General features: G+C 61.3%; 1 protein-coding gene across 1 annotated transcript in view; it reads right to left on the reverse strand.

Annotated features, from left to right (window-relative positions):
- Positions 1–20,470, reverse strand: part of LOC122393164 (neurogenic locus Notch protein-like) — a 49,657-nt gene that overhangs the window by 21,149 nt on the left and 8,038 nt on the right. The window contains exons 3-4 of the mRNA XM_043388905.1: positions 8,586–9,056; positions 3,802–3,935 (exon numbers count right to left, since the gene is read on the reverse strand). Coding sequence (XP_043244840.1) covers positions 3,802–3,935; positions 8,586–9,056 — 605 coding nt within the window. The remainder of the gene's footprint in view (positions 1–3,801; positions 3,936–8,585; positions 9,057–20,470) is intronic.

The following is a 20,470-nucleotide window of genomic DNA, read 5'->3' on the forward strand; positions in this document are numbered from 1 at the left end:
CTTGGGCCGGTGGTGGCCGCGCGGGCCGGGCCGGTGGCGCCCCCACCGGCCGGGCCGCTCGGGGCGGACGCACGTCATCCGTGGAGCCGGCTGCCAGAGGCCGCACCGTGAGAACTTTCCCAGCGTCGGCCGGCCGCCAAGACGCCGGCGGCGGCGGCGGCTGCGGCGGCGCGGGGCGGCAGCGGCCGCCGCCACCGGGCCGCGCTAATGGCGCAGCCGCGCCGATCGCGGTGCGCCAGTTTTTGCGGCGCGGTGGCGGAGCGGGGCGGGTGGGCCGCCGGCATTGTGAGAGGGCGGCCTCGTGGGAGCGTCCCGGGGTGGCTTGATCCTGAGCCCGCCGCCCGGCGACTGGAGACGGTTTAAATGGTCCCAGTGGACGGGATGGCCCAGGTCGTCCGCCGGCTACCGCCTCCGCTGTATCGTGTCCTCACCAGCCCCGCCACTAGTTTCTCAAGTGGCGAATAAGACGCAAAATCACCAATAATTGCCAACCGTAGTAGTGCGCATCTAGTCAAAACACACTGAAACGGGTTCTGTCTCGGTCATCTCTGCCAGCTAGCATATTATCCCCGAGACCCAAAGAGAATGACTGGTTACGAAAGGGCTGAGGCATAGCCGCCAAAGGATAATAACGTGCATTCATTTTTATTGCAATGCAAATATTTCATCCGCTCCATTACGAAACCGAGCCATTCTGGGTCAAAGCAATTTCGCTTTATCAAAGCGCAACTAACCATAAAGAACGCCAAGGAGCTCTGTGAATTATGCCGCTATTTATTTACAAAAGTAGACGTCACAGACAGAGAGTGGCTCGGTGGGAATGGCGCATGGAAAGCAGTGTCATCACGGCCGCGGTGGGAGGGCGCCGCTGAGCCGCGCCACTCGCCGCCCGAGGCGGACCGGACGCCGCTGGCTACATGGTCCACATACAACTCTCATCAGTAGTCGCTGCAGCTCAGAGAGCCCGGCCACTTCCCCGTCACCCGGGCCGGCGCCCCATCAAAACGGCATCGCCCACTGGACTGTCCACCTCTCGAGAATTGCCCTGGCGGCTCAACCCGACCGCGGCGTCTCGCCATTTTGTCTCGGACTGGGCACCGACCGCGGCCCGGAGACGGGAGAGCGCCGGCCGGCCGTGTGCACCACTGTGCACCACTGTGCACGCTGCAATTATCACGCTGCCACCGGCGGCCCAAATGGCCGACAGCCAGGTGGTCAGTGGCGCTGCACGGCGCCGCGCCGGAAGCGGCGACCGGCGGGTCACGGGCCGCGCTGCTCTCCCACGGCGCCGCTCCCAGACGGCGCCGGTCCGGTCCGGTCCGGTTCGGCCGGACCAATCTGGACCGGTCCCTCCCGGACCGACCAACAAAGCCCGGCCGGCGCTTCCGTGCGTCCAAGCGAAAAACTTGACCAATATCGCAACAGAAACAATGATCGTATGGAAAACACCACTCAAACGTGACACGACGTCATTTTTCACGGCGATTTATTCGTCATTCAGCTTCCGCCGCGGTATGAGCGATGGCCATCGTCTGATGTCATGGTCTCTGTGGGCCGCTCGCCGCGGCCCGTCTCTGTGAACGGCGCGCGCACGGCAGCCGCGCCTCCGACAGCCATTGGCAAACAATGCCGGACGTCGGCGGCCGCCGACTCACCGCTGACCGCTGAATGCGCACAGATATGCAACCAAAAACGCGCCGCGCATCGCCGCTGCCGATCGAACGACAGATATCTCCGCACTTAGCATTTCGCGGCCGGCCGGCTATGACTGGCATTACGAGCCGGCGTAACGCAGCCGGGCGGTTGAACGGCCGCGTCACCCGCCGCTCGCCGGCCGCAGATTGACTAATTATACGGTGCGCGAGTGACGGCGGGCCGGCGATAATGACGCACACTAAGTGGTCCCCGATCGCCGCCGTTAGTCTCTCAGGCTCACCGGGCGTCCTAAGGCGTCCATCAGGATCTCGCGCGCGCCTCCAGGCGTCTCTCAGGATCTCCGCGCGTCCCCGAGCGTCTCTCTGAGCCCGGACCGGTAACAAAGCGCGGCACGCGGAGGGCGGCGGCCGTTCACCGAACGCCGGCCGGCGAGTCCGGAGCTGATCCAGAGCGGGTCCGGAGCGCGGCTCGGTCGGTCACGACGGCAGCCGGCGGCGGCGGCACGAGATGATCGCGATGATCGGGCGCTGCTGATACCGATCGGCACGGAACGAGAGTGCCGCACCGACGCCGACGGCAGGTCATGAGCGCGCGGGTACGGCGTGATCCGCGCCCGTCCTGATTGATTGCCGAGGCGCCGAACGTGCTCAGGACGCTGTGCTGCCTAATACGAGGGAAAAATTAAAATATGCGTGATCTTTGAAAATAAGTGCACATATTTCGTAGTATGGCAGTTCGTAAATCACTGTGTGAATGGCTATTTATGACTACAATGGGGAGTGAGCGAGGGGATCGGGCAGCCCCGTCCCGTGCTGCCGCCGGGTCGAGGGGACCTAGCGTGCAGCCTAGCCGCAGCACCGGCCGCCAGCCGCCGCCGCAGACGAATAAGGAGGGATTGCGCGCTGGGATGTTGACTTTCAAAGCCGCCGAGCCGGCCGCCCGTCGTTCGTGGAGAAAAATCGCGTGTCTAGCGCCGTTTCTGGGAACATCGACAGCCGCGCGCTGCACAAAGGTGTGCCGTCATATCTGGCCGGCCGCGGCGGACGGCCCGACACCGGACACATGCAAAACGATCCCGGGGACACTGCCGGTCCGGTCACAGCCCGCTCCGGGCCCCGCGGCGGTCCTTTACGGCTCAGATCGACCGACAGCGGATCGGCTGGGGATCAGCCACCAGCCGCCGGCTCACCAAACACGCAACACAACCCAGATCATCAGATGAAAATTCTGCAGAAATCTGTAAACTTTCACCGAGCTTTGGGAACCGATTTCGCGTTGCGGCGGGCAGGCAGGCTTTTCCGGACCGCTCCGCTCGTCGGGAGACACAATCGCCAGGTGTGTCCGCTGCTGAAGCCTCGTTCTCACGCAGATATCAGTTGGTGACGTCACTCAACAGATCCGACTAAATTAGCCCGCAGCGAAAGCAGTGCAACAAACGGAGCACTTGAGAGTTGAAACACTGCCGAGTGCTGAAGACTGCAGGAGCCCATTAGCCTAGTGGACGGTATTAATGCCAAGAAACGCCTGTTGACAGGCCTAATCTCTTCTAGCAATATTGCGCAACAATCGATTTTCCTGTGTCCGACTAGAAAAGACCGTGCAATTAGCAGAGTACATCACCATAATAAAACACTGTTTACTGCTCGCGGACGTCCTGCTAGCAAGGTTTTTATTATATAAAACAGTATCAGCCGTAGCATCAATCGACAGAACCGGTCGTCACCTTCGACATTTCCCGTAAACACGGGCAGCATCTGACCTCCTGCACTGGCCCGGCTCCAGATCGGTCTCAAGGACTGGGAAAACGCCGGCCCCCTGTCGCTCCGGCTGGACATTCCTTGTCTCCACTGTGTAGCCAATGCCGCGACACACTCGCGCTAGCTATTGTTACAGACAGGAAAAGCGACCACCAGCCAACGCTGGCTCCATCGGGAGGCTCTGTCTAAAGACGAAATTTGAAACCAAGCGCCCAGAGCGCATAGGGTTTCCGAAGGACGGAGGATGCAATGGAAACCCATCACCACAGCGCGGCGAGGGGCTCGACAGCACCCAGACACACTGAGCAAAACCCAACACCCTGAACCTACTTCTGCCCACTATATACCCGCTGAATGTCGCCCAGTGTGGCGAGTTAGTTCGACTCACCGAGCGGGCACTTGCAGGAGTGCTCGAGGTCGTTGATGACGGTGCAGTTGCCGCCGTTCTGACACGGAGACGGCACGCACGGCACGTAGTTGGTGTCACAGTTGCGTCCCGTGTAGCCGGCGTCACAGATGCACCTGTGGGGAGGGCAGCAGCAGGTCAGACCGGGTCAGAGGTCAGGTCAGACGGGTCAGGGGTCACTGGGTCAGGTCAGACGGGTCACATATGCAGCAGTGAGGAGCGGCAGCAACAGGTCAGACCAGGTCACAAATGCAATGCACCTGTAAGAGGCGGCGGCCCGTGTAGCACACGTCACAGAGGCACCTGTGAAGAGGGGGCAGGTGAGACGAGTCAGAGGTTAGGCCAATCGCGTCACAGAGGCTCTTGTGATGAGGGGGCCAGGGGCAGGTCAGACGGTCACAGAAGCTCTTGTGATGAGGGTGGCAGAGTCAGTCAGATCAGGTCAGGTCGGGTCAAGTCAGGACAGGTCAGACATGGACACGGTCACTGGTCATCCAGTGGACCAAAGAAGGAGGATAAACATGGCCTCGCTATGAGGAATACGAATAGTGCACAGCGATACTCACAACTGCAATCTAGCACGAATCTCTTTTCGATATATGTGAAACAGCGATAAGCTACATTCGAACAATTAGTGTTTTGTTGACAAGACGTGAAGACATGATACGGTTATCGGTTATCAATAACCTCACCATAGCGTATCGATCGTTTGAGGTCGCACTTCTGAGTTCTGAGAACGACCGATGATACTAGAGATGTCAATCGGATACCGACTTTTTGGTATACCGATACCAAACCGATACCAACTTGGTATTTGGTATTTCAATTGTAATGTGTTTGGTCTTTTGTTGGTATCATGAACCATCACTAATGTATAAGAAGCTAAGAAATCGGTATAAAGTTGGTATTTCCCTCATTTTCCCAAGTTGGTTTGGTTTCGGTATTTCCCTACGGTTTTTGTTGGTATTTGGTTTGGTATCGGTATTCCGATTTTCCGTAATTGACACCACTAGATGATACCTGCCTTGGTGGGGCTAGGGTTTGCCGAATCTTTCCACGAGTGACCCTGAAGGGGCTCCCGAGGTGCGCCTGGCATCTGGTGTGGGACAGGACGCATGACCATCACTTAGGCTACCTGGGAAGCGACTGGTCCCGACACCTCAGCCGCCGTTATGCATAGTGATGCATTATTAGACGAACATTGACAAACCGACTGCGACAGTGTGCGGCTGCAGCCGGCGATAGTCCGATCGCCTCCATAATTCAACATGACAGCGTCCAGGCGTACATAATTCAAACTGCGGTCGCGTCTCGTTCCTCGGGTGTCACTCGTTATGATCTGAACATCAATATAACCACACGCGCATAAGTGATCATGGTTCTGTGGGAGCCAGAGGTGCAGACCGGACGACCTTACAAGCCACCGGCCGCGCCCACGGAGGTCTGTTCAAACACCTCCGAAATACGCACTGTGTCCGCCCAGGTGGCGGCCATATTTCAGTTTTTGTGTAAAAGCCGTCAGTGTCGGTATCTGTGAGTAAATACAGCGCGCCGATACGGCTCTCGACGTGAGACGGCCTCCTGACCGGGCGTGTCGATCGCTCACGGCCCGATATCGTTACCCCCCTCCCCCGCGGGGCCGGCGGCCGCGGGCCGATGGGACGGGAGACAGGTGAGTCGGCCGGACTGGCGACGGCCTCCCCCCCCCCCCCTCCTCTCCTCCCGGGCTCCACACCCGGGCGCCAGCCGCCCCTCCTCAGCTCACCCCGCGACTCATCCCCTCGCGTCGGCCCGGTGTCAGGTAGCGCAGCGTCCCGACAGAGCGCTCGCTCGGCCCGGTCGCTCGGCGGCGCCCGGTCAGCGTTTTGGCGTCGTGTTTGTCCGGGTGCCGACCGCTGCCCTCAGTGACCCAACAGGTGGGGGCGGATTTCAGCGCAGCACAAACACCCCTCCCCCGCCCAGCTGGGGAGGGGAGGGGTGACGGGCCACGGGGGCCGCACCTGCCCTATCGCGGCCACCGGCCGGCGCAGTCCGCCGTTCAGCTGACCAAGTCCGCCGACCCTCCCTATGACCGCCGGGTCTCAGGTGACCCCGAGGCCCACAATCTCGACCCACCGACGCCGGCAGTTCTGAGCTCGTTCGGTCATTCCTCACCGCTCGACTGGCGTAAGACAGCGCCTGGTCACCGGCGGCGGCGACAGACGAGCGCCTGACGTCTGCCCGGCGCGCCCCGACCACAAACCGACACGTTTCTCAGGCGGTGAACGGCTGAAATTACACAATCCGGGGCTATCATTTTCGAGCCGGCCTAGATTCGGTCCAGACACCGGCGCGGCGCCGTCTGCTCGCCTGTGGGCGGAGTGGCGACCGCGCCCCGTTATCATGGGCAGCGGTGGGTGGAAATCCGTTCCTCCGTGCCCGCAGGGTCGCTCCTCGGTGTCCTCAGGGCACTTCGTGTCCTCACGCCTCAGCTGTGGCCAGTCCGAGTCCAGCAGCCTAACCAGGATGATGAGATCATCGTCATGACGCCGCCAGTGATGACGTTACCAGCGATGACGGCAGCGTCGCGCCCTCAGCTGACGCCAGTGGTCAGCCAGTGGTCAGCCAGTGGTCAGCATACCACTGCCATCACGGCTGAGCCGACTAACCCCTCAGGTACCGTGATTCCTCGCAGCTGGACGGCAACACTCGGCACGCCGTGAGCCGTCCCGGAGTGCCCCAAATGGAGCAGCGCAGGGTAATCTGTGTCACTGCGGCCGCCAGCCCTGTTTGTATCACAGCGGCGCGCGGCGGGAGGCCCCATTTCCGCTGCCATCGGACCCACCCAGCGCACGGGGCGGTGCCACGAGCCTTTTTTGACGCGGCACCACGCGCCACTGAGTCCACCGGAGCGGGCCGCAGCCAGTGTAACGAGCTCAATGTTTTGGAGCACGCCGGGCGAGCAGTTCCGGCAGTGGACTGTGCAGCGCTGACAAAACCACTGGGTACAGCTGACAGAGGCACAGAGCCAGCAGCTTACCCCATGGGCTCCAAACACCGGAACACTACAAACATGTGTCCCCACCGTCGCGCGATCCTCGTCAGCAATCCAGAGCACGAGGCGGAGCTCGCAGAACGGTAACCCTCCACGCCATGCCTCGATGGCGGTCACGTCAGGTCCGATGCTTCAGGCGAGGCATCGGACAGTGCCGCGTCGTGCTAAAGCACAGTCGTAAAATCTAGCGCAGAGAACCGCGCCTCTGCGAGCGGGGCGGGCCACCGCGCGCTGAGCCGCGGTCAAAGAGCGGCGATGAGGATGACCTATCTGCTGGACGCACCCCTCTGCAGGAGCTGGGCGACGCACACCCAGGCCGCCTGAGAGTCGGAGAGCGGCCACGACTGCTTACAAGCCACACGCGAGGTCTAACTGGGGCGTGCTGGGAACACGTAAGTCAATATACCCTGGGGAACACGACGTACCACGAGCGCATTAACATGGTTTTTACCGGTCTTGCTTGCCTTTTATGTTCTAGTGTTTCCAGCTAACTGGCTCGGAGCGGATTGCGCCTCTGCTTTCACCATCTCATTAGTGGTTTGTCAGAATCATCATCTAGAGAGAGAACTCCGCTCCGCGACACACTGGCAGCCACGGTCACAGTCTGCAGCCTTATCCCGCTCGACACCCACCTAACTACCGGGTGTCCCAAAAGTAAGGTCATCATTTGTTTTGGCCACACTGCCAAAAATACGCGATGGATAGATATAAATAGGACATCATATGAAAGAGCATTTTATAAAATTTTATTCTGACATACATATGAGTCAATACATTGGCTCGTAGCCCCACATTAGCTGCTTTTCTACATGGCTACCATTTCGGGCCGCGTGCATGAATAGACTACGTTTGACTTCCTCCACTATTCTGGAGCGATTCTCTGGTGAGATGCCGCCTATGTTTGCTCGAAGGGATCATCCTTTAGTTCTTCCCGGCTCGTTGGGTTGTCCTAAAAGACAATCTTTCTGTTGTGTATCCAGAGAATAAAAATATGAAGGTGTAACGTCAGGTGACCGCGGAGGCCATTCAATGGCGTTGCCCTGACTGAAAATTACGGGATCTCACATCCACTCTCGGAGACAATGCATGATCTTCAGGACGGTGCAAGCATAGTCTCCATCCTGCTGAAACCACTGCTGGCTGATGGTGTCGGCACAGCTGCGTTGCGACGAGCGGAAGAACCACTGGGAGGACTCTCGGCCACCTCTCTTGATTTATTGTCACCCGATTCCCGCTGTCGTCCTCAGGACCTCGAAGCACAGGTGGCTAAGTATACATGCCCTGTGCGTACATTATACCTTTTTTTCTGACGTTTTACCGGTTGAGGCGAAACTATGCATGAGTTCAGAGATAGGGCGAGCTGATAGGGTCTGCTTAGGGCCGAAATCTGGGCGGTATTTACCCTTTGTTTTAATGACGGACCCTCTCTAAGAGTTGAATTTCGACCTTCTCAGTTTTATGCCTACTGCTCGGTGTAAATATGATCAAAAATGGTTTAAGCATGCAAGAAAATAATTTGATGGATGTACCTTGCACGTGTTAAAATTGGAAGTGATTCGGACTCTTATTTCTCGAGATATTTAAGTTTTAAATCATGACCTTACTTTTGGGACACCCGGGTTTTGGTACACCCCGAGTTCCTGACCCTGCCCGCCGTATGGACCCCTCCTACCCAGCCATCACTGGTAGCTGTCCGGCTCGGACCCCGGGCCCCCAGCCCTCTAATACTCACTGGTAGCTGCCGAACGTGTTGACGCAGCGTCCGTGCGCGCACGGGGCGCTGTCGCACTCGTTGATATCGTCCGTGCACTTGGCTCCGGTGAACCCGTCGGCACACTGGCACTTGTAGCTGGACTCGAGCGAGGTGCACTTGGCCGAGTTTCGGCACGGCTGCGAGGCGCAGTGGTCCTTGAGTTCGCAGTTGTCGCCGCGGAAGCGCGCCGGACACGTGCACCGGTAGCGGTCGAGCGTCTCCAGCGAGCACGTGCCGCCGTTCTGGCACGGCTCGCTGTCGCACGCGTTCGTCACCGGGATCTCACAGAGACTGGCCGAGTAGCCGATCGGACACTCGCACGAGAACTGCGGACTCGAGTTGTCGTTGAGCTCGACCTTGCATCGGCCGCCGTTCTGGCAGCGCTGGCCGCGCCCCGTCAGACACGGGTTCTCGTACTGACAGTAGGTGCCCACGTGCGTCGGAGGACATCTGCGAAAGAAAGGGGGAGAGACGAGAGTCAGTGGTTAGAATGAAAACAACCAGGACCGGCGGGACGGATCAGTCGGTTCCTAGAAAACAGCATTTATGTTCATCACAGTTTGTTACATGCCATTTCTGGTTTCTTTACAGCCCTACCCATGTCCAGCTTGAGACGACACATTCCTCATCAAAGCCGTGAGAGCGTCTCTCCGGGTGGGAGTGCCGCGACAAAATAAATTTTCGCCTGATGCTTCCCACACGTCTCGGCCGCTGTGTTTATGTTTATAATTCTGTGAAAGTGGGATACCCGCTCTCGGCGTATCTCACGCTCTGGGAGGCCTAGTCAGTCCAATAAACATCCATGGGACTGCGCTGCGTCACCCACTACAGCCACCGTCAACACCGTCGACACACGGATTAAACAGGATCGAGATCGGCTGACGGCCGGACGCCAGCGCCGGACCGATATCCGTGAGATCGGCCGTGCTCGGTTCGGAAGTCATGAGAGCCGGCCTGCTCCCAGTAGCGGCGGTAGCGATCAACAAGACATCACTGCACGGCAGCCGGCCGTGACAGACCGCCTGTCCGTCCCTCTCAGCCGCGTCAATAAACAGCCCTGCACACATGGGTGTAGGAGCGCCAAAAATATTGGTGAAGGATGCCACCTGAACCTTATGAAAAGGGACAGGACCGTGCCAACCAACGTGCAAGCGGGGGGGGGGGGGGCGAATTTCGCCAACCCCTTGTTTTTCGCAGATATCTTACGCCCTTTTCATCCCATTAACGTCAAATTTTCAATGCCTGCCTAAAATTGAATTGTGCATCTTGCCATGACAGCAAGATGTAAATCAGGGCCTCGGCTAAGAAATTTTGACTACTGGGGCAAATGGTCAAAGTGTGTTAACCCGCGCCCTGCTGGGAGGGGGGGGGGGGTTTGAACACCCACCCACCCCCCCCCCCCTGCGGTTTTTCGCGGATATCTGAAAAAACGGCGGCACCTTATCATCTATCAAAGTTATACATTTTGTGAAAATTTCAGACCAGGGTCCTTCAAGGTCCGGTCACCAGGTCGCTACAAGTGACCTCACCTCATAAACACATCATAAAATGTTTCAATGTATGCCATAGCTGCACCAAGTGACGGATCGCTTTGAAGCTTTCAGCAATTGATAAGTGCAACAGTATGTACAAAATTCGGAATTTTCATATCGGTGACCTAAGGTCGGGTCGATTTTGCGACTCTAGGTATTATAAGTCAATGGGAGAAAATTCAAAACCGTCTTTTTCGGACGAAAGTCATTCTAAACACTCTCAAACACTAAATTACAAGTAACTTTGACACACTGAACATGAAAACGGCACCCGTGACCCCTGTTTATGCCCCTGAGGTCATCTCAGGTCACGAATGGTATCTAACAGTTTTTTTGCGACTAACTTTTGAAAGAGGCATGCTAGAGCGATGAAAACGCCTTATATGTATATGTTCAGCTCGACGATACAGATCCACTAACATGCAACATGACAATGTCCGGTCAAATCATGACCTTGACCAGAGGTCAAATTTTTAAGTTGAACTTTCAATGTCAAATTATAGTTCATTCGATGCGTCTTGACAAGAGGAACATGATGTCGGTAAAAGAAAGCTCGTGCAAGGCTTGAGTCAAAAGTTATTGCAGAAAAACTGTTCCCGAAAAATCGTCTATTTGGGCAGTTTTTGCCCCCTGCAGGCAAAACCGTTGACGTTAGGTCAAATCTGAGCGAATTACTCAGAAAGGGCGTTAATAGGGCTATCGAATGCGCTTTTCCGTGGCGCTGTAGCTCTATTGGTTCCCGAGCTATGCGTTGGCTTCTTGGAAATTGTCGACATTCGACCTGGAAATCGGCGAAATTTTGCCTTCAATGACCTCTGGTGACCTGACCTTTGACCTGACCAAAAAAGTGACCTAAGTGATTTCGTCATTATTTTTGGCGCTCTTTCGAACGCCGCCTTCCGCGTATCGCTACGTGGCCCAGGAGCCGAGTTAGAAGGGGGGGGGTTCAACCCCCCCCCCCCCAGCAGGGCGTGGAAATCCAGGACCCCCAGCCGGGCGCGGGTTAAAAAACAGACATTTGATCAACCGTCGAATCCAGTAGTTCTAAGCATAGGTAGGTGAAGACCCTCCCTTGCATTGTCCAAGATTGGTGAAGGATCCTTCACCAATCTGAAACTTTGGTGAAAGGTATCCTTCACCAAAGAGATACGTTGCTACACCTATGCCTGCACAAAAACGGAGCGCTCCTCGGAGACGCGCCGCCGTCGGCCGGTGACGGCGCCGCCGATTAAGTCGTTTATCATCGGTGAGGAACAGCTCGTAGGGACACGACGCGACCCGTTCACGGGCGTGATAGCCGCGGAGACAAAACCGGCCGAGAGCAGGTAAAAAGTCGCCAGTCAGAGCTGATCGATTACCGGGACCAAGTGAGCAGCGTCCACCGAGCCGGCTGAGTCCACCGGGCCAGCCGAGGCCGAGTCTCCATGGAAGTCACCTGGCGTCCACGGTGGACTCTGTAAACTCAATGGACTCACCGGAAGACCAGAGAATACACGACAAGGAAGGAAGGAGCGGACAAAAATGCACATCAAGATAGAAGAGTTCGCTTGACCGAGGTGAAAAGGCGGAGAGTCTCGCTTGTAGGTGGAGGCATTGTGCTTGCACCAAGAATCCAAAGGTTTCAGGAAAAACGTCTCCAGCCCACGCAAGTGGTTGATGATCGATGGCCGGTGGTCAGTTGCATCAGCGACTCTGACCGCAGATTCAGGAGCGTTGGCGGAGAGCTCACAGGAACACCAGCTGAACCAAGCCAAAGCTTAGGGCTTAGGACCAGCAAAGACGCGACATGAACACGCGTTAAAGTCACATCAGGAAATCGACAGCGATTCCAGTCATCGCTGAGTCTGGGAAGGAAACAAATGCGGACATTTCATAAATAATCGGCGGCTAATCGAGACCTGTCCGTTCAGGTCGAGAGCGGAGAAACTGGCTCATTATAGGCCAATCGACGGGTGGGAGGCGCCCACCTGGAGCTAATAGCCAGAGACGTATAACCCGCAGAGGATGACGGAATTAATTAGGAAGGCGGCTACCGTGGCGCCAGCGACCGTAACGACTCTGGGCGGTCAGATTCACACGCCGAGCGCATGGCACGGGGACGAGACCTACCTACGTTAGCTGTACGGACACGCAGAGCTGGCCGCGTGTCGCACGCACGGCGGCGGCGGCGAGTGACGGCGCGGCGGCGAGTGACGGCGCGGCGGCGAGTGACGGCGCGGCGGCGGCGACTGATGGCGCACGCCGCCGTATCACGGCGACAATCGTATCTGGCTGATGGGCTCCATCGCTCGGAGTCCGCCATTTGTCCCCGCAGCGCGACAATGCAAAGACAAAGCGACGCCGGTGGCGGCGCGAGCTGCGCGCCGGTGACAAATGCGCCGCCGACTCGCCGCGCTTTGTACCGTCAGCCGACAAGTGGACCGTGAAAAATGGTCGCCGCACGACCATTTGCCAAATCTAAAGCAATAATCGGCCGACAAAGGGGTGGCGTCTATGTCTGTTGCGGTGACGATTGCGCCGCTAACTGCCCGAGCTCGGCCAGGATTACACCCAGATACTGATGCCAGTTAGAATGTCTCGACATGTGACACGCCCCAGACGACGGGAGAGAGCGGGAGAGCGCGGCAGGTCAGCGGGAGCGGCACCACCTCCCCCGGGCTCCCCGCCGGCACTGTCGGCGCCGCGGGCGTGTTTGACTGATGATTTGCCGGGCGAGCTCACCGCCCGAGGCGGGCACCAGGAACATAGGAGGCGGGCCCGGGGCGGGCGGACGGGCTCGGCGAGGCAGCCGGGGCCGGCGGACGGGCTCGGCGAGGTAGCCCGGGGCGGGCGGACGGGCTCGGCGAGGCAGCCCGGGGCGGACAGCCGACAGATTGGCGGGTGCCCGGTCGGGAGGGCGGCGGCCCGGTCCCGGCCTCAGTGCCGTTCTCACGCGTGTTGTTTACTGGGGCGGCTCCCCTGAGATGGATCAGCGCCCTCACCCTCCCCCCGCGCCACCGGCCCGGCCGCCCGCCGACCAATATCCAATTAACATCAACAGCCGCTTGTTGTACTTCCCGACGGCGGGCATTTTTATGCCGTTTTCCCATAGATTAGCCGGGAGGGCGGCGTTGCAGGCGGCCCATTGTGCCGTGGCGCACGCCGCCCGGCGGCCCACAGATGGCCGCCGAGGGGCCACAAAGGCGCTCAAGCACCGCTCCCGATACCAGATCAATGCATGTAACACAGAGCAGCTCATCTATTCATTCCGTGGCCAACCAGCCGTATTCAAAATCTCATGGCAGACCAACCAACGGTGGGAAGCGAAAAAAGAAGAGCACACAGTACATTATGGTCCAGTTAATAATATGTGAATTATTACCCGATTTTTAACCCTTTCGGAAAAAATCTGGGCCATTAATCTCATTCCGGATTCAATGGGTTGAAGCCTCATGAAAAAACCGCCGGCCGGATTCGGAGGGGGATAAGCCACGGCTCGGTGGCCGGCGGCCGGCGGCGCGGGCGCGGCGGCGCGGGCGCCTTCTGGCCCGGGGCGCGGGGCCGGCGCGGCGCGGGGCAGAGGGCAGCCCATCAGCGGCCATTACAGGCGCGGCTCCGCCCGAACGTAATGACCACCGCGGTCGTGAGAACAGAACGTGGAAGGTCAGGGCTGCATCGACTCCGCCAAACGCCCCGGGCCGACCCGAGCGTCCGGCTGAGTCAGACTCCCGCCCAGAGAGCTGACTCCGACTCCGCTACTGAGCGGCATGAGTCACTCAGCCGACTCCGGCCAGTGTCTCACGCTGAAATCCAACCGTCCAATTCCAGCTCCAGCCTCAGCCCCGCAGTACCTACAGGCGGGCCTGGCCAACCGTCGGCGGACTCGGGGCGTCACTCAATTAGAGCCAGGCGGCGGCGCGAATTCCATCGCCGCCCGGCGCGCCCTAATGGCACTGGGCCCGGCACCGGGGCCGGCTGATGCTATCTGCCGGCGGTCCCGGCCGGCCGCTCGGACTCGGCACCCGAGCGGCGGCCGAGCGGACACGACTCCGGCGAGCCGTCTTCCTTGGCCGGCCGGCCGTGACGGCGCGGACCGACTCGGCCCGGCCGGCAATTACACGGCAAGTGACAGCGCGCGGCCCGAGCGGCACGCGTTCCCACGCCACGGCGCCGTGACGTGCGGCCGCCGCCGCCGGCTTCCGAGCAGGACGGGTCGGCCGCGAGACGCGCGGTGACGAGCCGAGCAGAGATGGAAAACATGGCGGCGCAAGGCGCGCCCCGCAGGACGGTCTGTTTTTCCGAGACATGTGGCTGCTGGAGGGAGAGCGGAGGGTGACGGGTGTCTCGTGTCTGCGCCAGTCGGTGTCGGCGCGGTGACAAACTGTCTCCCCGGCCGGCTCCAGTTGCGTTCAGCTAATGAAGAGAAGGCGCTGGGCGGCGCGGCGGCGGACGGCCGACGCCCGCTGCTGGTGCCACGTGTTGTTCGCCGGCCGCTCCGGCCGTGCCCTCGGGTCGCCGGCAGCTGGGCCGCAGAGGCGTGACGTCATCTGGGCCGCGGCGCTGATTGGAGGAGACGGAGGCCACCTGCTCGCGCACGCCAGATGGCCGGCCGCCGCCACCGCGTCTCCTGACAAGGTGGCCGGTCCGGAGTCCCGGACCCTCTCCACCGCGGCGAGACGCAAACTCAGCGGCGCCGCTCCCCGCCGCTGCACCGTCACCGGCGGTCACAGCGTGACGGCGTGACGCGTGACGTGACGGTCACAGCGGATCGGCCGGCTGACCGGCGCGGCTCTCGGCGGGACAAAGACGGCTCCCGGCAGGGCAGTGTGGCGCGCCGAGTCCTTGGGCGGCGCGGCGGCGCGGCGGCCGGGCGGTCTCAGCCAGGTGTCGACCGGCCGCCGCTCGTCGACTGACAGCTCGGCTTTATTCATGAGTCGCGCCGGCCGACGGTGGCGTGCCGAGCGGTCTGCGCACCGCCTCCATTTGTCGTGAGCAGCGTCCGGCCCGCCCCCGGGGCGTCCCAGGGCCCGCCGAGGAGGGGAGCTCCGACCGCTCACATTCCTCGGGCAGCCGACGTGCCGGCCTCCCGCGGCGGTCCGGGGTCGCGGGGAGCGGGACGTCCCCCTCCGTCACGGTCTCCAGCTCGGCGCGCTGTCCCGGGACGAACATACTCCGGTCACCTCTCTCAGCGTCCCCGCAGTATCCCAAGCAGTGGTCGACCGCTGTGTCACCAGCAGGCGGTCTCCGCCGCCGGCCGGCGGCTCGGTCCCGACCTGCCCACCACGGCCCACGCTCCGTGGGCACAGCAATGACGCACCGCGCCGCCGAGCGTATCACTCATGTTTCTCAGCGACGATAGTGACGCATCGCCGACACCCGCGGCGAAAGTGACGCACCCAAGTGTCAGTCGACTTGCTTACATCCGTTTCCTGAACAGCAAAGCGTGCAACCCTTTTTTGCAAGACACGAGGCATTAACAAAGGCTGTTTCATATGATGTGAGCGTGCGCTAGTCACGTTGTCTATTTCACTAGCAGCATTGTGTAGCGAAAACACGGAGTCGATCTCAAAATCTGGCATTCAGAACGACAATTCGTCGTCCTTTACAAGGCACTCAACAATCAACAGCCATGCGGCAGCTGCAGCGCACATAGATCAGTTGACGGTGATTTCCTGTGCTGCAGCAAATTCCAGACTCTCAAGATTTCCCAACGTTTTACCCAGACGGCGCGCCCTGCACATGACTGAAAATAGTGCAACGTTCTCTGCGCAACACCTGGTGTCGCTCTGAGCAGTGACGGATCTGGACACCGAGCTGCATTCCCTGCAAACAGAGATCCAAAGCCGAGCGCCGACACGGGCAGCCTTAGCTTCCAAATGCGTCGCTGCCCTCGGCTTCCAGATAGGCTTATGGGAAAAGCGTGTGTGGCATGGCTCATGAGACCTAATACCAACGAAATAAGTCGCGCTTGGAACTCTGATAATTTCTATGGAACATTGCCGATCGCATGACCGGCAAGAGACGCACGGTATGGGCACCAAAGGGGGCAATGAACTCAGGACACCACGGGTCGACCACAGACGCAGTGAATCACGTAATTCGGGCGCCGGACCTTACTGGGCTGCTTCCGAGAGTCCTTTGTTCTTCAGCGAGAGATTATAACTCACACACGAACTTTTATTTGTCGAATCCCACATAATGCTGCACGCGATTTATTTCCACTTTTCACTCCCTGATCCAGCAGTGATACGGAAAGCAGCCACAGACCTACCAAGCTATCGCGTAAGTGAAAATCCTACGTATGACATGGTATGACCTCGCCCACATCTTCCGTGGTAAAGTCGCTAACCTAGCAAGGTAGGGGGATAGACGTCACCGGCCACACACACATCGCTCACCAACTGACCACCTGCCCCCTCCCCACAGCCAGTCGAGCGACAGAAACATTCCGGCGTCGTTCCGCGACATGTGGCCGGCGCTGCGCACACCCCCGTCCGCGGCCCGGTGCGGCATTCCAACGGAAGCGGCAGAGAGCGGGCTCCTCCGCCGCGTCCTGTCGTCGCCCCGGCCTCCGGCAGCAGCCCGCATGGCCTCGCTGCAGGCCGCGGCACCCCGCACGGCCCTCGGTTCCCATTACCGGGGCGCGAACGAGCCGGGAGCGGTGCCGAGCATGGGCGCGACACGGCCGCGCGCAGCGGGCTGTTTATTTTCTCAGTCGCTATCGCGCTCATCGCGCGGTGTCCGGTGTCGAGCGCGTCTGTCCACGCGCGGCCGGGACGCGTGACTGGCGTCCGTGCCCACTGCCCAGCACACAGCAGCAACGGCAGCGGCAGCGGCAGTATGTTACCCGGCTGACAGGACCGGGCGGCGCAGGACGGCCGCAGCCGGCGCGCTCCGTCGTGGGAGAGCGGCAGCGACACGGCGACACCCGGTAAACGGACTGCCCAGGAATGCCGCCGCGGTCTGGCAGTGTTTGTGTGTGTATGTGTAGCAGCAGCAGCCAGCCTGAGAGCAGCGACAGCGCGTGATCGACGCCGCTGCAGCGCTGGGACCGCCGGCTCCGAGCGCGGCTTTAGCAGCGCGCTCACAGGCCCGCCGGCATCAGCCATGGGAGGCAGACACATACCTCCGGCCGAGCAGACAAACAGCCTTGGAGTCGCCCGCTCGCAGGCATGCAGGGTCGGTCGCGTGTTGGACTCAGTGCAGAAAATGCCGTCAAAATCCGCCGATGCGCCCTGGGCCGGCGGCGGCGCGGCCCTTTCGCGGAAGGCTGCACCTCTGCGCGGCCTCTGTCACCCCGGCGTGCATATCCCACCGGGCGCCCATAACTCGGCCCCTAATGGCGGCGTGCACCGACCGGACGCCGGCCGGCGCTCCCACGGCGCCCGCCGGCCGTCTGTCGGACGCCCGAGGGCGCCCTCGGGGCGTCCGCGCCGGGCGCCCGCGGGCGGACGCCCGGCGAGCGGCGCGCACCATAATCAGCGGCGGCGGCCGCGCGGCGCCGATCGGCCAGCCTCGCCGTGATTGTAGCCTCCGAGCCCGCCAGCGGGCCGACCGCCGACGCGCCACAAAAACTCCAAAAGGGATCGATGCGGTGGCGGTGTTCCCACACACGGTGAAGCCCGACACCGGCAGCCCCCGGCTCTGCTCGGCTTGGCTAGGCTCGGCGGACAGCTCACCGCGCCCGGGTCGGCCGGCACGGAAGCCGGCGGCGGGGCCGCGCTCCGGTCAAAGGTGGCCCGTGCCGGTCTCGTCGAACGGGCCGCCGCGTGATCGGTCGGTCACGACGACGCCTAGTCCCTGGCCGCACGTGCTTCAGCAGCTCGGCGCGGCCCTGACCGCGCTCCCACCGCCGCGGAGCCTCTCGGGCGGCCTGCTGCGGGCCGGCCGGTGATAGGGACTGTCCGGCGACTGCAGCGGCGCAGCCGCACAGGCCACCAAATTCGCCACGGCTGCCTCCGTCGGTGGCGGAGGACGTTCCCACGCAGCTGGCGGACCAGCCCAGCGGCCTCAGTAATATACAGACCAATTGCCTGCGCCACGACACAGGGCAATGATAACTGGTTTAGGGCGCCGCTCAACCGCCGAGATTATATGGCGCTCACGGGTCGCTCGGCCTCGCCCTGTGTAACGCGCCCCTCTCCTCCCTCCCCCTCCCGCCTCCTCCGTTCGGACAGAGTGGCGTGTAATACCGAGCCGCGCTGTGCGCCGGTCTCCGCTGATAACAGCCGCGTGACGACGACTCGCACAAACAGCTCGGCGCGTATCGGACACCGCCCGCGACTGGAGAGCGCGGCTACAGGACCGGCTGAGACGCGCCGCCACAGCGACCGCCGCCGGCCGGGTCATGTCGCCGGCCGACCGCGCTGAGCCCGCGTCTCACAGCTCCGGGGTCGGGTTGGAGCAGTGTTTTTGTCCAGTAATCGGAGCGGCCACAGCGTCGGCCGTTAACAGGCTGCGTGGCTCGGCGACGGGACGGTAAATAAACAGGTGGTGGCGGCTCGGGGAGTTACGGCTAGTTGTGGCGGCTCGAGGAGTTACGGCGAGTTGTGACGGCCGTGTACGCTCGGTAAGAGCCGTAAGCGGCAGAGGAGACGACGGGGAGACACGGTGAGATACCGGCGCCCTGGGTGGAGACGGCAAATTTCCCTGCTGGGGACAGTGAAGCCCCGGCCTGGAGACAGATAAACCGTGGACGGGAGCAGTGGACCCCCGGTCGGAGACATTGTTACGATGCTCGCCGGGGGACTAAATGGTCCGGCTTATAGCCTGCCGCCATCGGACAACAGCCAACTCGGCTAGCACAGGACACAAATCCACCAGAGATGCAATAAAATCCACGAGCTCAACGGTGGTGACGCAAGTACAACTGTCAGTAAGCTCCTAATCTGCATCTACAAGCGCATCAGTCCGCCAGCCAAGCATCGGGCATTTAGTATCTGCCAGAATGATAAGGCTTATCCTGCCTGAGGTCCAAGCCTTTCGGATAGCCGCGCACGCCACCAATGCTGCCTGCGTAGCAGCTCTTTTACTGTCTTGGACAGGGTGGAGACATCCCAGGCGGACCCCGTGCCCCACGGCGGGCAGCAGTGTCTCTCCGGCCTGTCAACACTGGACAGCGCTCCCCGGCGCAGCGGAACATGAGTGGCCGGCCGTCGCTGCTGTCTCAGCACGTGAGCCGGCCGCCCAACACCTCTCGGCCGCCGTCGACCACCTCTCCTCAGGCCGCGGCATCCGTACGCACGTCACGGCTGCTGGAGAGGCCGACCAGCCCCAGAGACAAGGCCGGGCGCCGCGCCGGCCTGTAGAGCTGTGCACGGCCGCGCACGAACCGCCGCCCCCAGCACCCGTCGGCCACGAGGGACACCTGACTACCCCACCGGACCGGACCGGGCCGGACGGACGGGCAGCGGCGGCTCCAGGCCGGCCCAAACCCGGCCAGTCAGCGTATTTGGCCCCCATCCGGCGGCGGTAGCCGCCAGCCGGTGGCCGGTGGACGGCGCCTATCGGGCCGGGCCGGCGGCCGCTCTGTCGGCCGGACCGGCCCGCTATCGGCCGATAACGAACAGAGGCAGGTGTGTGTGCGCGCCGGCCGGCCGAGGCGCGACTCAGACGGCGGCCGAGACGGGACGGGCGTGACGGGACGATATACGACGAGGACGACCTGTCGCCCGGCGCCGGTCCGCCGGTGTTGACCCGGCCGGGCCAGACCGCGCCCAGGTGGCTCCATGACCGCCGACGGGAGGACCGGCGGCTCGCGGCGCCGAGCGGCAGGCGGCGCGCCGCGGAGAAAGCGTCGGCCCGATCGCGGCGCGGGCGCGCCCATCGTGCGCCGCGGACGCGCCAATTAATGGCGCGGGTACGGCACGGCGCGCCGCGCGCCGGCTGCATGCCAAATCGGCGCGCCGGCCGTCCAGCGCGGCTATTACGGCTCAATGAGGATGATTGGCCGGCTCCATAAGCGGCTGGTCGGCCGGGAGAGAGCCGGTCGGCACACCCCTCAGCCGGCAAATAGCCGCCCACCGGCCACGGACGCGGCCCGCCCGCCCGCCCCCGAGCGGCTCCGAGCAGCGGTGCCGGCCAGCCCCAGCCTTCCTCCGGGCACTGAGCCGGCAGAAGCAGACACTATACTCTTACATACGCCGTGAGCACTAATTCTACTCTTTTGAACACCAGATTTGAATTCAGTCCGCCTCATACTACCCAAACGTACAATACTGACCCAATTCGTCACGCGTAAATGCTCCCAAAAACACCACGCAACCCGGACGGCACCAGAACCTTTTCAGGGCCTGGCGTTCCTTTCTCCACTCCCCCGGCCTGGTTCCAAACAAGTCCAGCTGCTCTCCCTCC

The sequence above is a fragment of the Amphibalanus amphitrite genome, unplaced genomic scaffold (genome assembly GCF_019059575.1).
Source record: "Amphibalanus amphitrite isolate SeventyFive unplaced genomic scaffold, NRLGWU_Aamphi_draft 000520F_arrow, whole genome shotgun sequence".
NCBI classification, from domain to species: Eukaryota; Metazoa; Arthropoda; class Thecostraca; order Balanomorpha; family Balanidae; genus Amphibalanus; species Amphibalanus amphitrite.